We start from the raw sequence: 17,075 nt of genomic DNA on the forward strand, positions 1-17,075 counted from the left end.
CATTCACTGAGTTTCTAGGGCAGTGAAGTTTTTCCACCAGATATCCAGTAGGCAGGCAGAGTTAGCCACTTTTAGCCTGCTTTAGAAACATCCAGATTTCTAAGATTTGCAAAGCACCCGCGTCCTGGTAAGTACTGACATCTTCTTTACGCATTACAGTTCTGGTATAACTGCTGGAACTGACACCGGGTGTGGAAGATCAGAGCATGCCATTTCTTCCATTGACCAGCCATGGAGGATGCTGCTCCTCCACCCAGGGAAAGCACCATGGGCCCAGAGAAGGGCATTTCCCACAGCTCTCAGTCACTGGTGCCCATGGGGGGCTTATGGGTTCTCTGTCTGCTCACAGGCACTGAACTATGAGGAAACCAGAAGAAATCATGACAACCCTTTGCTTTGTGTGCAAATACGAAAGACCAAAGGATGCGCGCGTTGTTTGGCAGGGGGTGGTTGCAAATGGTACCACCGACCGCGAGAAAGGAACTGCTGTTACAGCAGGGAAAGCGTTCCGGTCGCACATTAGATGACCCTGTTTCCCCTCTCTACTCTCTGCTTTGCGATAAACCCAAACCAAACAGATACTCACGTGTGGACGCGAGCAGACAGGACATCCAAAAGTTATGCATTAAGGTTCTAACACTTAAACTCACCAGTTACAATTTTGCTCAGCGCTAAATTGGTTGATGAGGCTCTGATGAGAGATGCTCTCAAGGACACACTTGCTGTAACTTTACTTTCTCTCCAGCTGCTCTGGTGGCCACATAATTCAGAAAAATATTGATGATGTTTTTTGCCTGTAAACATTACAACTATAATCAGTAGAGATACATCTAAATTTGATCAGCATCCAACTCTCTAAAAATGTATATCCTCTCTACTATAAATACTATATATTTAATGAACCAGCTTAGAAACAGTTTTAAATGGTTTTTTTTTTGTGACAATCTTTGGTTAAAAGCAGTGTATTTCTGAACTTTCAAGTGCACATGATACAGAAATGTGATTGCGTGCTATTAAACCGGACATCCCCCACCCCCCCTAATTCTAGCCTCTAATGAAGATAGGATTTATCAGTCAGGGATTTTTAGTGGAACTCTAATACAGCTTGTGCAATAATACGTGTTATGAAAAAAATGCTTTTGTTCAAATTAGTGTCAAAACCTCCTTTTTTTATGCTGATGCTGATATGAAAACCAGTAAAAAAAAATAATGCAAGTATTAACTAACTGTAAAAGGATTTAAAGGCAAAATCTAGTAATATATAAACAACGAATACGCATGGTTGGTATTGCATATATTATCTGACATATTGTGCGACTGGTACAGTCCAAATTTCTCATTCCATACTGCTCTTTAATATTGGCCACGTCTCCCGTTCTTACTGGGCTCTGCAGCTGACCTTCCTTGCAGACGCTGCTCCACACCATATAAATGTGCCATCTACTGGCAAATGGATGCAACTGGAGCATTTTGTTACAGAGGAGCGAGGTGAAGGTGGAATCGTGATTCGGTTTAGTTTACAGGTTTTTGTAGTAACCTGGAACATAAAAAAACCCCCAAAACTTCAAGAAAAGTCAGAGGTGAGTTCTGCTAGTCAGTAAGTAGCTGCAGAATTAAGACTCATTTAATAACTTCAGACATAATACTAGGAAAGCCCTAAAGCATAGCTTTGGGTTGTACAAATCCCCAATAAAAAAGCATTTGTGTTGATATTTCAAGTTACCTTGTGTGGCTTTAAAAGAGACCAACTAGACTTTAGGGAGTTATTTTTCCCCCCAGTGTTTGCTGCCATACTTCTCTTGGCATGAAACTACCTTGCAGCCGACCCAGTCCCGTTAAGAAATTCTCTTCCAGGATGAATGAGCTATGGGTGCTTTGGCCACGGGAGGTGGCTCTCCGACGTGGATGCCCTCCTCCTGGAAACAAGTCCCTGGGTTACGTCCTAAACCACAGAGCAGACACTTCTGCAGAAAGAGGACCACACTCCTGACATGAACTAACCTGCTGACATTAACAAACCTTATCCCTACATTATACACATGGCCCCTAGAATGATTCTGCCACCTTGATCTTGTTTCTGGTACAACGCAATGTTTTTACAAAGCCTGCCTGCTCAGCTCTTCTCTTAGTTTTTCCCACTGGTAAGCAAGCTCGCCAGCTGCATACTTCCCGATATATATGGTAAGAAAACCAAGGGGAATAAAGATAATGTATTTACTGGGGACACACGTTATAATTATTTTTAAGTTAGCAGTAGAAAGAGATAGTTTTTATAAACTCTGGGCATTTATGAAACAATCAAATATTGATTGCTTAACCTCAGTGAACACCCCTGTGAGATAGATGAAATCCATTATTTTACTCATCCAAGGTATTACCTATCATTAATGGAGCCCTGACACCTAGATCCTCACTTTATGCAAACGTCAAGTAGAAAGATGATGGTAAAGGTGGGAAAAATTGGAAGGACATCCCAAACATTCAGTTTGATGAACTATTACTTAGACACGTATACATTCAAAGTAGCAATGTAGATACACAGTAAGGAGCAATACTTCCAGTAGAAGACAGTTCTTGTGATATTGCTGTGTAGACCAAAGCTTTGATATGCCACTAAACGTAAATGAGGTGTTGGATTTTTGTATGTAATGAAATTATCTTGATGGGGGAAGAATTTCAGAAAGTTAATCAAGCCTTTCCAGCACTCCAGTTTTCTCTTTATTGCACTAATCTCCAGTATTTCTTCCTGGACACTCAGAAGGTATTGCACAGCATGCCAGGCTGCCGAGACCTCGCTCCATTCAAGTCAGTAACCCTACAGCCGTGTCCTTTCCACAGCACCTCAGAAGCAAAGGCAAAGAAGTCTCTGACCTCTACTTCCCAGCAAAGGAAAACTTCTGTTACTGTGGCTGCCTAAGTACGGGAACAGATCGCTGACCTCCATCCTCAAACTCCTTCCAACCAGAACCACCTTTGCATCCTAAAGAGCTTCTGTGCTGCAGCCACGCCTGCACGCCGGGCAAACCGCTTTCTCTATCTTGTCCTTAGCAAGGGTGCCTCATCCTCAAGACAGGCTGCTTCTCAACACAAAAAGCAGGATTTGCAATTAGATACTGGATTGCTACTGTGCAATCTATCAAAATCTAAATCTTGTAAGCTGAGCACTAATAAGGAACGTGCAAGTTTGTTGCTGGGTCTTTCTTACATGCTTCACTGACTATGAGCTAATGCAAATGAACACCACAAATGCATTGCTTTTAAAATTTAAAGCAAAGAGCCACCTAAACACAATTTTTAGAAACACATTTTTGCAAAAAACATTTGCATTTGACCCTCCAAGGGAGGGAACAGGACAACCAGACTGTAAGGATTGTAAAGGAAATTTTACTGGCTTTGCAATAGACTCTTGGGAACTCATCCCAGAGACTTCACAGAAACCTCAAGCTGCTGTTATCCCACAGAGGTAGGAACTTTTTGTAGTAGTGAATTATAAGAATAAACTATATTTTCAACATACACAAGTTTCCTTCAGGTAGGCATCCCTTTTTGTAGTATACAGGGGGGGGAAAAAAAAAAAAGCAACAACGAAAGGTCAAAATGTGAACAGACCTCAGATTGAATTAAAACTTTTAAATTCATCATCAAATTAGGAAGAGAAGCTATCTTGAGATCCTATCTTGCCCTGAGATACCCATCTTATCCTTCTAAAACGCCCAACACCTTACATAATTCCTATGTCAGATGACAAGTATTTACTATTTGCAAGACATTTAAACATCCTTGTGGAGCTCTAACCCTTTTACTGGAAGCCATCACTGCCCAGCCTGACATCAGACGCTCACATTTTACCCCTTCTCTCAGAGGCCTCAGATCAGTTGACTCCTCAAGCTGTCAATTAAAAACATTTCTAAAATACGTGCAAGACCCACACTTGCAAAGCTATAGTGGTCATACAACTGGGTAAAGTTTTTTTTGGTTTTGTGTTGTTTTTTTTTTTTTCAAACACATCCAGATCAGCTACACACACCCCAGCTGGAGAATGGAATTATCTTTTTACCAGTTTCTTAGGGAAAGGTTCTCAAATTCTGTTCTGGGATAAGTCCTCCTTTGAGTTAGAAGAATAACAGATTTGAATGACACCTTCAAACCTGCTGCTCGACAAGCTGTGCTTGCACGGGAGCTCTAGTAAAAGCAGATGACAATCTTTTTTGCAGTTTCTTAGCTCAGCTCTAGAAAAAGCACAAAGGTCTTTAAAATGTCACATAGCATTTGTACGACCAAAGCAAGAGCACCACAACCCCCGTCAGCAGGCGTGCAGCAGCAGAAGCAGGGGGGCTGAAGCTCCGCTCGGGAAGCGCAGGAGCTGCGTTACGGAGAGCAGGTACCGGAGCCCCTCCGAACCACACTTGCGGAAAAAGCCTCAAGACAAGACAATGCCACGACCATGAACAGTCTTTACTTCTGTCAGTTGTTTCACAGCACAATGAGACATGGCACAGAGTTTGTACAGCGGGATCTGCAGACAGTTGAAACCCAGGTGGATTATCTTGAACAAAAAGCATCGGGCCTGAACGTGAAAATACGAAAACAGAGAATCTTGCAGCTAATGACCGCCTTGCTCACCTTTGACTGTCTAAGAAGTCCAGCTCGCTGACTCCCCTTAGTGCCTCTCACGTTCTCCACACCATCTTCTCCAAACACCCTAGCTAGTGTAAAGCTCAATGGGTCCCAGCTAAAAGGTGCCGCGCGTTCCCTAACCTTCTCCTCCTGCTTTCTAACCCTGCTCGCAGTGTGTGGGGAGATGCAACGACTCTCATCAGACAACATTCTGATTCACAAAGAAGCAGCACAAGTGTTGTACATAATTTAATTTGCACTTCTGTATATAAATGTTTACTATATTGCACACTATTGCAGCACTTAAAAACATCTAATTATTTGCAAAAATTAGTAAAATACTTTAAAGGATTTAAAAATAAGGGTTTTAATGCAACTGACAAGATAATAAAAAAGCAATTTACTTAATGAGATACAATCCTTTATGTTGGAAATGAAAGTTACATACAACTAGAGTACAATTAAAATATACCATATAGTTCAACACTTAATTCCTCAAATGTGTAAAATTAACAAGCTTCTACTGTCATAGATATACAATTTTTCCATATTGTGAAAAGGATTTTTCAAATTAAATACAGGTAACATAATATTCTGTAGTTATACTTTATGACCGTGTTTAAATGAGAGGGTTGTATAATACTCACATTGTCAAATGTACTCACTAATGCCTTGGAAATTGCACACTTCCCCTCCTTTTCCAAAATAGAATCTCATTTCCATACTGAAGTCTATTATGCCATATTGGAAAAGTATTTTACTTTCTAACAGGATTTTCATAAAATTAAAAAATAGCGTAATATCATGGCATTAAGATGACTTTTCCACTTATGCCCACGTAGAATTTAATCTGGGTATCAGACAGACATGTCAGAACCAATTTCCTAGACTTTTGTCTTACTGTACACGCACGATGAATGATTACAGTATTTTACAAAACAGAAAAATCTCTGAACCTTACTAGAGTTATAAAGGTAATGATTAAAAATTAAAATCATAACAGAATCAAATTGTGATCTCCAACATTTATTAAAATCTTTTAAAGTTCATAAACGACAACAAAGTTACTGTAGAATTTATCGCATACAGCTAGCATACAGCAGCATGTCCTTGGTCTAAATGAAATACAAAAGATTTTAACATTTTCATACAAAGGATTTCTTTAAATTTATTAATGTGACGATATATCTTTGTTACATAAAATTTGCTACAGCAAAGTATCTTATACTTTTCTTGCACATATGTAAATATGGGTGGACAAAGACTGCATTCAGTGTCAGCCTCCTAATGACGTTGTGCAAAAATGCTCAACAACCTAAAACACACAGAATGTTGGATGGTACGTTTCATACTCTTCTGTAAAATGTCTACAAAGGCTTTTCTTAAAGGAGTGTCATATAGATTAAAAGGAAGGACTGCCAGTGGTTTATTTGCACTGACAAACAAATACAATGGCTATGTATCAATATAGCTCATTCGTTTGTTGTTTTTTTTTTTTTAAAAACAATTCATCCTTGTATGCATGTAAATTTATCATAAAATATGAGTCTAGTTTAAACTGTTTAGATGTGCTGTTTTAAGACAGGTCACTGAGACAGCCAGAATCAAGTGTACGAATAAAACTACTATAAGTTTAAAAGCAACCCCCAAAAAAGTGCTGAGCCACTGATTATTAACATTGAAATAAATGTGTAAAAGTGCCCAAAGCTAGCACATGGTAGCAATATCTTTTAAGTCAGTTGGTGAGAGTATACAAAACATAATTAAGCCCAAATACTTATATCTGTGTGACCATACATTCTGTTTGATTGAAAGAAAGTAGGTTAGAAATGAAGACACAACGCAACTAAAATAAACCCAGCTGTTGCAGTTTTAAAACTTTGTCTCTTCTCTTCGTGAATGAAGTGCTGTAATTAAAAAGAAAATGATTGTAGCAGTACTCCATCCTCAGTTTACTAATATAGTATACCAGAATAAAAACTTGGCAATAACCTCTTATTCGTAACAGCTAACAAAAAATAACCGTGTTCATCCAGCGATGCATCTAGAACATTATTTTGCATTTGCTAAATCACTTGTTTTTCACAGCTAATGGCAGAGCGCATTTTGCTTTTTGTGGTGTGGTGGTTTTCATTTTAATGGATGCCCTTTTTAAGCAAAAAAAGGCTGAAAACAAGGAATACTTTGGGAGCCCAAACATTGGCTTTTTAAAAAAAAAAAAAAAAAAAAAAAAAAAAGAATCAAAATGAATCATATTCTCTACAATACTGACCAAAGCTTCCTTTAAGAGTTTAGGGTTCATGTTCTTAAAAAAGCCATTTCATACCTGCCAACTGAAATGCTGGTACGCTGACTTGGTTAAACATGGTCCAAAATCCAGACCAGGTGGAATTACTCCCTCTCACGAGACTGTAAGCTTTCCATGGTACAGTCTGGTTATGGCAATTTACCTACTGCCTAGGTGGGAAATACAAAGGAAGGAGGCAGTGACGAAAACTGCAGGGATGTAGAAAACCAAGGCACGGGGTCTAGCTACTGTCCCCTACTTAAGCCATCCAATTGATTCTACTGATTTTTGGTCAGTCTCCAGGAAGAAATGTTTTTAAGTTAATTTAGCAGACATTTATATGGCGATAAATACTACCTTCAAAAACGCTAAAAATGTTGGCTAGGTTTAGTCTGAGCTACTAAAAAAATTATTATAAATTGTAGCATCAGACACAAGACAGACAAGAATTATTGGCTGGCACAGACTAGAAGCAACATTTATCTTTCACTTCAGTCTAAATCACACTAGCCGCAACACCTTCCATTTCACTCACACAAATAATACATTATTCAAAATAAAATGGAGCATTCGTGGGTAAAAAACTACTTCATTTTAAAGGGGGAAAATGAACAATACACAGAAACAAAGAACGACAGAAACCAAAGTTAAGTAGGAAAGTGGTCTATTATTCTGTGTTACTGCACAAACAGTGCTTGCTTAATTGTGCCTAGTTAGAAGGGTTGGTGCAAACTGCACACATGGAAGATGGCAATAAAGACCTCAGTCAGCTTTGTGGAATGAAGTAACTAGGTAACTGTTTTGACATATGATGGTCTCAGCTCCACCTCATCTGTTAACAGAGTGCAAAGATCCCAATGTGAGCCCTGATGTCATCTTGTCCTCTTACTCCTACTAAAAATCAGCAAATTCTTTTGCACATTTTTCTGTTAGAGACGCACGAATATCTTCTTCTTCATAGTCATCAAAGTTGCTGGTATCTCCAGGGCCTCTGCACTTTGGTATGAACGGAGCTTCTACCTGTATTGGGGGGGGGGGGGGGAACAACACATGAAATGTTATTGGCCTAATATCTTTAAATTTAGACTGCGGTAACAAGCACAACAATATTCCCGTTACTCCTCAAATCCTGCCAAGAAACCAGATATTACAGTGAACCAGCGCAAAGCTGCAGGCCGAGATGCATGAACGCAAGTTGAAAAAGACTAACATCTCACAGACAAACATCAATAAAAAAAGTACTTCCACTTCAAAACAAAGTTTAGTTTTCTTCTTGTAGAAGAGGCCCTGCTCTCAGCTCATCAGCTGCGTGGTGCGGCTCCCAGCATGGCGAGGGCTGTGCGTAACGCGGTGGAAGCGGAGAAGTAGACTGATTGCCATCAACACTACCCAAAAACCTCAGGGCTGTTTGGAACCTCTCTCCTCTTACTTACCAACAACCCTCTCTTTCCAAATAAAACCAAACCTAATATAAGTTTAAACCAGTTTGTTCTGCATCTCCTGTGAAGTTCCTCCTAGGACGTAACTGAGAAGTGAAAGCCTTCTCGGAACCAGGCCACAACTGAGAGACAAACAATGACTTGAAGGGGTCACTACAAGACTGTACAGAAAGCCAGTGCAGCTCCAATTCATGATGGAAAACCCCTTCTGGAAAAGGTTGCCTGCATATCCTCTCAAATCCACATACGTACTCGATTAACCTTGAATGTCAGCACACCTCATGCCAGCTGTATGATAGCAAACCATTCACACTCAGGTACTGGAACCAGTTGTTTTCCAGGACCGTCTTAACTGCTGCATCTTAAAGTTGAGGGAACCTGCAGCTTTTTGAGGCTGACCTTAAAAAGTAAATCCTTTGGTCTGGCTACAGCTTAAGCGTCTCAATCTTTCTGTCCTAATTAGTGCACTTCAGCCTCTACCCATCTTGGAAGCTAAACTAGAGATGACCTTAAATGAAGATATGGGTCTGCACAGGGACGTACCTGCATTTTTAATGGCTAATGGCTTATGCTGTCTCTACGCAGTCAGGAGGAAAAAAAAAACCCAAAGGAAAAAAAAATAAAGGAGTTGTTCCCAACTTGCAGACACTGAAATGCTACGTTAGGGAAGAGACTACTAAATTCCACCTTCACTTAGCTAATATGAATTCAAATCTTAATCCTTCTAGTCTATCACACCTCATAGTTAAGCTTAATTACTTTTTAAATAACCTAGATTTTAGAATCAACTGCATGCTGAAAGAAGGAATAAGTTGATGGGAGGCAGTGATGAAGAATGGACAGTAAGGAAGGGACCAGAGAGAATGGAAGACCAGGGAGAAGAAGAGAGACTCTACTGAAACAGGTCTAGGACAACCTGGAGTTGGAGGCGTGATTATCAGCACCGCATTCCTCTTTTTTATTTCACAGGCACCTGATTTATCCACCTTTATGGTAAGCAAAATTGAGGTGATGCAAATTTAAACTTGGAAATGCGAAGTAATCAGAGAAGACTCTCTCTCTGGGATGTCCCAAGGAACACGTGTGCTGGGACAGCGTGGTGGGAGGCAGATAAGCAGGGCCAGCACGGCTCTAGCTGAGGCAGGGGCTCAGATCGCACCATGCAGCCATGGGACTGCTCGGTGCCGTGTGTGTGTGTAAATCAGCAAACTAATAGGTACAGCACAGACTAATTATGTATGTTGGAGAGGAATCTGATGAAGTTCAACAAGGGCAAGTGTCGAGTGCTGCAGCTGGGGAGGTTGAACCCCATGCACCAGTACAGGCTGGGGGCTGACCTGCTGGAGAGCAGCTCTGCCGAGAGGGACCTGGGAGTGCTGGTGGACGACAAGCTGACCATGAGCCAGCAGTGTGCCCTTGTTGCCAAGGGGCACAAACTGAAGCAGAAGAAGTTTAAGTTGAACATGAGGAAGAACTTCTTGACTTTGAGGGTAACAGAGCACTGGAACAGGCTGCCCGGGGGGGTTGTGGAGTCTCCTTCTCTGGAGATATTCAAAGCCCGTCTGGATGAAGTCCTGTGCACCCTGCTCTGGGTGAGCCTGCTTGAGCAGGGGGGTTGGACTGGATGATCTCCCGAGGTCCCTTCCAACCCTTGCCATTCTGGGATTCTGTAATACCAATTGACTTTGGGCGATAACACTGTACACCCCCAAGAAATAACACTTAACTTTCTGCATTTATAGACTGTGCTACAATTGACACGTGTATCCTTTTGTTCCTAAACCAATACACGTGTTTAGGTGATTTATCCTGAGAGAATACAGTCTGTGTACACACCTAGCCTACAAACCCACACGTTTACCATTACCTGAATTCTCTCTGTGTGTTCTCAGATTGATTTTCAATTACTCCCCTACAACAAAGCTCAGAGCACAAGAAATACCTTATTTACTGCTGGAATTTTAGAACACATTCAAATGAGATGCCTCAGACTTTTTCCTATCATCTTCACTAAGGAAATGGCTAAAGAGAGATTGCAGGAGATAACACTGGTTTATAGCAGAAATACCCGCTTGGCCCTAAGTACAACCATATTTTCAGGCAGCATTTTAATAAAAAGCTACACAAACATACAAAGAAAAAAAGACTTGATCTTCTCTGAAATATTAAGTAATTGACTGGTTCAACTTATGACTGTAGCATAACAAATTATTCACATTACATTAGCTGCCAAGGAAGACTACGTTTATTCAGGAAAATACACAGGGTGGTAACAGCCACTGTGAAAAGCTGGTATAAACCCAAAGTTTATTGCTGTATTTCTATGACCCCTTAAATGATGTTACCATCCATGCTGTTGTTTCAGCCCCTTAGTATTACAGTATTTATTCCTTATACGTAGAAGCTTCAAACTTACTCAGCACCAGTTTTCACAGTCCTTTACAACTAGTACTAGCTATTCTGACTGTACTACTGGTTCACGTTTTAAAACATTTCTTGTTTCTGTGAAAGCAATTCTCGACAGCAGCGCACTAGCAATGCTAAGAATATTTAGCATGCTATTAAAACATCTGATTTAACGGTATGGGGCCTGGGTGTCCCCAGACGGCATAGTGGGGAACGAAACTTAGTGCATATAAAACTGCCCTGTAAACAGGCATTAAGAAAGCAAAGAACAGATAATTACAATTCTGCAACGGGGAATCTTTTCTTAAAACATCTACACTTAATAGAAAGAATACAAGATGTGCTAATTGCACCCTGTCTTCTAGTAATTAATACATTAGTGAATAGTACAACAACCGTGCTGTCAGTTTGTGTAGCCAAACAACCAGTTTCTTTTTAGAAACTATTGTTAGTATTTAGGTTTGGCCTTTAAAATACTGCTGTTACAGCAGCAAGTTCATGCCTCTATAATCAAGACTGTTAGCATTTCAGCAATGTAAACCAATTCCTTGACTCTAACCTTTTTACCAATATCTAGAGACAAAATTACTTCTCCACCTGAGTCTTCTGGGACAACACCAGTGAAGTTATTTTAGTCTTTTATTGTTGTCTATTGAAAACCCAAGAATTCAGAGGTTGCACTTAAGAGAACAAATAATTTCTCAGGAATCTGTTTTTAGTAACTCACTAATCTACAGATATTTAACTTTGACTTTGCCTTGAAGGGGAGAGGGAGCTTTGCAGCTACTAGAAGGCAGAGCCAGACTGAACTATCATCATCCTCATCCCTTTCCCCAGTTTCCTCTCCTAGTTCTGCTTTATTCATCCTGGCAGCTGCTAATGTGCTCCTCTCAAACCGCTGTGTTAATGGCTGCTCGTGCTCTGAAAATATTCTCAGTTCTCTCCGTTGCCTTCATTCTTACACAAGCCTAAAGTTCAGAGCGCAAACTGGGCATGAACTCTCTAAAAACCTCATTGCAAGTTATGTTGGTCAGGCAGGGCTAGCAAACCATTCTAAAAAAATGCCAGGGAACAGCATTCAGCAGGGCTCTCTCCATTACTGCAGCTTACGGAACTGCAGTCAATCCAAGCGTAGTGTCAGACAGCAAGAACTCCTCCGCAGACACTGACGACTGAGCAGACCCTCTCTACGTCTGATCCTGTCCCAGTCACAGATAAAGCAAGTATCTTATAAATGCTTAAAAATATCTTAAGGGTGGATGTCATGAGGATGGAGCCAGACTCTTCTCAGTGGTGCCCAGCGACAGGACAAGGGGAAATGGGCACAAACTGAAGCAGAAGAGGTTTCAGTTGAACATGAGGAAGAATCTTTTTGACTTTGAGGGTGACAGAGCACTGGAACAGGCTGCCCAGGGGGGTTGTGGAGTCTCCTTCTCTGGAGATATTCAAACCCCTCCTGGACGATGTCCTGTGTAACATGCTCTGGGTGAGCCTGCTTGAGCAGGGGGGTTGGACTGGATGATCTCCAGAGGTCCCTTCCAACCCCTGCCATTCTGGGATTCTGTGAAGAAGGAGGGAGCGTACCTCTCCAGCAGAAAAATAAAAGCTCCAGCTTTGGCTAGAGCTCCTCCGCACTGAAGCACAGTCTGACTGCAAAGAACTAGCTGGAAAGGAAAGCAGATTCCTCTCTGCTGTGGAGGAGTATTTATAGATGCCACTATAGCAGGGGTTAAATAAAAAGCGAGAGAGGCAGGAGATGGCTCATTCTGAGATATTCCAGAAATAGACTAAAGCACAACACGTGTTAGGAGAACACAGAGGTCCGGGATAAAATACCAACAAGAAACAAACATAATTCAATCCATATAAACTCTTTGGAGTGTTAAAGATTAAACTACTTACACCTTTTCTTAGTTTAATTAAAAGTGGCAGATGTAGTAAAGCAAAAATAAGCAATTAGAAATTTTACTTCAACCCCTTAAAGGCCTGTAATAGTTTTGATCAAAAAGGGTCTTACCTTTCTCTGATAAATGGCAATCCAATCTGTAGTTGCAAACCACTTGTGATTCTTTATGTCATTTACACCATTCTTGAGATTTCCGTATCGTTTGGTCAAATCTACCTGGAGTAAATTTCTTAGAAGATCCTTTAGGTCTGAACTGAAGTGTGACGGGAACCTTACCTAAAAATATAGATCCACAACATTAAAAACAATATACAAATTTGATTCTTCCCTCCCCCGAAGTAAAACAACTTTCACACAAAAGGCAACACTGGGGCCGTTTTCTATTCTTCCTCTAAAACCAAATCAAGTGGGAATGCATGCAAAGAGAGATGATTATCATTGCACACGTATTTCTGTTTCACAGAAACAGAACAGAAACTTTATCAGTAGCACAAGCCTGTACATCTACCATTTTTTGAACTGGAAGATTCTAGATCTGATTGAGTTGACAAAAAATATTAATTTAATGTAATAATGATTAAAAAGCCAACTTTAACTTGGTGTCTCAGGAACACATCATCATCTCAAGGCATTCTCAACTATTTTCTAGGAACAAATTTTTTTATTATATATACACACACACAGAGGAGTATAGCACATATACAGCATATAAATATATAGATATGCTCTGAAATAACTGAACATTCAGCAATCATGTATGAAAATTCAATCTGGAACTTTATGCTGTACTGTAATCAATTTCTGATAACTGAATACACCAACATCAAAAGTCTTACATAAATAACAGGAGTATTTGAAGATAGCACACGAGTGACTTGCCAATACCATCCATTCAAAGATGACTAAGAAATATTTGAAGGTGATTTATGGGATATAATCACATAGGGTTTTACTAGCAGAAGATCTACTGACACCATTTGAGATGGAAGAGAGAAGGAAGGGGAAAAGAACAGGCAGAAAGTTGTGTTCATCGTGCCCATAGTCAGTGTTTGCCACTCCCTATCATCAGCTGATCAGTTAGGACATAAAAGCAGAACATGGAATTATTTAGCATAAAAACATGTTGTGAAATCAAGAGGTCTGATAATCAAGGACACTGCTTCAGTTTACCTGTCACTATGGCTCTACCGTAGTACATGTACAGGAACAAATTCATGGGCTTTAATCAATGTAATACCTAGCCAGCTGAAAAGTAAGGAAATATTAACTCCATTTTTTAAGTAGAGAACTAAGTGCATGAGGTAGATTAAATGAAAGACTTAAGGTTATAAAGGAAACATATTGCTAGCTGAGAACTGAACGTCAGAGTTTCCAGAGTTCAAGTCCAGTGCAGTTTCTGCAACCATCCATCCACGGACTCAGTATAAAAGGTAGATGATCAAGAGTACAAATGTCAAACAAATTAGATACAAATGAAAAAAAATGCCCAATTTTTTTTAGCTTAGAAGATAAATATTCCTTTAAAAATATATCTTTGTAAAGGAATTCCCACATATTCATGGAGATGGCCTTTCAAAAAGCAACCACCTCCTTGATTTAAGTAAGGTCCTAGATAGGAATCGATGCGACGGCGGCGTACCCTGGGGCCTGCTGAGGCACATCCCTTGCTGAGAATTACAGAAGTGCATGAGGTGCAGCACAGCATGCGTTTATGTAGGGGCAAGGAAGGGAACCACCATAACAAATCCAGTGAGCACAAAGAAACACGAAGAGACAACACTGGCTGGCAGAAGAAACAACAGAACAGTCACATTTTTGTGCTATCTGGCACCCTAAGAAATACTCATGAAAAATGGAAAAGTTTGAAACACTTTTTAAAAATTTTATATAACAATGAAAGCTGAAGAGAACATGAGACATGTCTTGAACTACAGGACTGTAGGAGTAAGGAAACCTACTATGAAATACGGAAACTCTTTAGAGCTTCTCAAAAGCTGCAAAAATATTTCTAGAAAGGAAATACGTAGGCAAATTAAGCATAGAGCTACATAGTTGTTAATAGTCGTTGAATAATTTTTATCCGAGCATAAAAGGTTGTAATACGATACCTATAAATTTAATAACTTGCATTTTAAATTTGAAGGGAGGGAAGAGATTTTTACAATGTTGATTTTTAGTATTACTGTAACAATGTCTGTCCTTAAGAAGTTGTGCTGGTTTTGGCTGGAGTAGAGTTAATTTTCTTCATAGCAGCTAGGATGGGGCTGTGTTCTGGATCTGTGCTGGAAACAGGGTTGATAACGCAGGGATGGTTTTGTTCCTGCTGACACAGAGCCAAGGCCCTTTCTGCCTCTCACCCCACCCCGCCAGCAAGGGGCTGGGGGGGCACAAGGAGCTGGGAGGGGGCACGGCCAGGACAGCTGACCCCAACTGACCCCAGGGGTATCCCACACCGTATGACATGCTCAGCGTATAAAGCTGGGGGAGAAGATGGAAGAAGGGATGTTGGGAGCAATGGCGTTTGTCTTCCCAAGTCACCGTTACGCCTGATGGAGCCCTGCTTTCCTGGGGATGGCTGAGCACCTGCCTGCCGGTGGGAAGCAGGGAGCGAATCCTTTGTTTGGCTTTGCTTGTGTGCGTGGCTTCTGCTTTCCCTATTAAACTGCCTTTATCTCACCCCACGAGTTTTGTGACTTTTACCCTTTCAGTTCTCTCCCCCATCCCATCAGGGGGGAGCGAACGAGTGGCTCTGTGGGGCTCAGTTGCCAGCTGGGGTTAAACCACGACAGTCCTTTTTGGCACCCAACGTGGGGCCCGAAGGCTTCGTGATAACAACGGGTTTGACTGGAATGTGCTAGATCGAGTTTATAGCTGTTATTGCTGTTTAGCTATTAATTGGCAGGATCCTGTGCTTGCCATGGGGCTTGCTTGCCTTACTGTAAATTAGAGCTCGTTAGTGGCTGCTTTTTGGTTTTGCTGCTTGCTGTATGCTGTACCGCTGATCACCTCACTCTGCTGCGCCTGGGAACACTTCGATAACAGCCATGGCCACACGCCTGGGCTGGCAGATGGCCAGGGCATCGCTGCTGCTTCTGTGCTGCTGTACTGGACAGGCTGGAACTCCAGTATGGATTCGAGTCGAAGGGACTGTGACCGTGGGATCGGGAGACCCCAAAAGCATCTGTGGCTGTGGATAAGTCCACACCAGAGCAGGTACATCTCTAAGCGTCTATGGCCATGGCTAAGCCTGTGCTGCAGCAGATACACCCCTGAAGGCATCATGGCCAAGGACAAACCCACGCTGGAGAAGGTACATCCTGAAACATCTGTGGCTGTGCATGTGGTCATGCTGGAGCACCTCAAAGTGTGTTGCCATGGATAAGCCCATGACAGAGCAGGTACAGCCCTGGAGGGACTGCAGCCATGGGTAAGGCCATGGTGGAGCAGGGTTAGGAGTGCGTGAGTGGCTGGGTTGGGCTCAGTTGCCAGCTGGGGTTAAACCACGACAGTCCTTTCTAGCACCCAACATGGGGCTCGAAGGGTTCATGATAATGACAGGTTTGATAGGAATGTGCTAGATCGAGTTTATAGCTGTTATTGCTGTTTAGCTATTAATTGGCAGGATCCTGTGCTTGCCATGGGGCTTGCTTGCCTTACTGTAAATTAGAGCTCGTTAGTGGCTGCTTTTTGGTTTTGCTGCTTGCTGTATGCTGTACCGCTGATCATCTCACTCTGCTGCGCCTGGGAACACTTCGATAACAGCCATGGCCACACGCCTGGGCTGGCAGATGGCCAGGGCATCGCTGCTGCTTCTGTGCTGCTGTAACCGGACAGGCTGGAACTCCAGTATGGATTCGAGTCGAAGGGACTGTGACCGTGGGATCGGGAGACCCCAAAAGCATCTGTGGCTGTGGATAAGTCCACACCAGAGCAGGTACATCTCTAAGCGTCTATGGCCATGGCTAAGCCTGTGCTGCAGCAGATACACCCCTGAAGGCATCATGGCCAAGGACAAACCCACGCTGGAGAAGGTACATCCTGAAACATCTGTGGCTGTGCATGTGGTCATGCTGGAGCACCTCAAAGTGTGTTGCCATGGATAAGCCCATGACAGAGCAGGTACAGCCCTGGAGGGACTGCAGCCATGGGTAAGGCCATGGTGGAGCAGGGTTACTGCTGAAGGGACTGCAGCCTCTGGATAAGTCCAAGCTGGAGCAGGGGCAAGGGGAGGAGTTCATTGCAAAGTTAAACCCAATGGTCTGGTCCAAAGGGGTTGGGGGTGGAGACCATAATAGAAAGACCTTTAAACTGTTGTAACCCGAGATATGAGTTGCATGTTATGGGAACTATTATAGCAGGAACGACCTGAACCAACAGAGGAGAAGCCTTACAAGAAGCAGTGCAAATGCAGCAGTGACCC

The 17,075-nt window shown here is 41.8% G+C and overlaps 1 protein-coding gene across 1 annotated transcript in view; it reads right to left on the minus strand.

The window, feature by feature from the left end:
• Window positions 1-4,915: 4,915 nt before the first annotated feature.
• PRKACB (protein kinase cAMP-activated catalytic subunit beta) overlaps window positions 4,916-17,075 on the minus strand; it is a 40,520-nt gene continuing 28,360 nt past the window's right edge. Inside the window, exons 9-10 of the mRNA XM_009635092.2 lie at window positions 12,767-12,931; window positions 4,916-7,924 (exon numbers count right to left, since the gene is read on the minus strand). Of these exons, the coding sequence (XP_009633387.1) occupies window positions 7,799-7,924; window positions 12,767-12,931 (291 nt within the window). The 3' untranslated portion in view covers window positions 4,916-7,798. The remainder of the gene's footprint in view (window positions 7,925-12,766; window positions 12,932-17,075) is intronic.

Source organism: Egretta garzetta, unplaced genomic scaffold, assembly GCF_000687185.1.
Source record: "Egretta garzetta isolate BGI_Z169 unplaced genomic scaffold, ASM68718v1 scaffold43, whole genome shotgun sequence".
In the NCBI taxonomy this organism is placed as follows: Eukaryota; Metazoa; Chordata; class Aves; order Pelecaniformes; family Ardeidae; genus Egretta; species Egretta garzetta.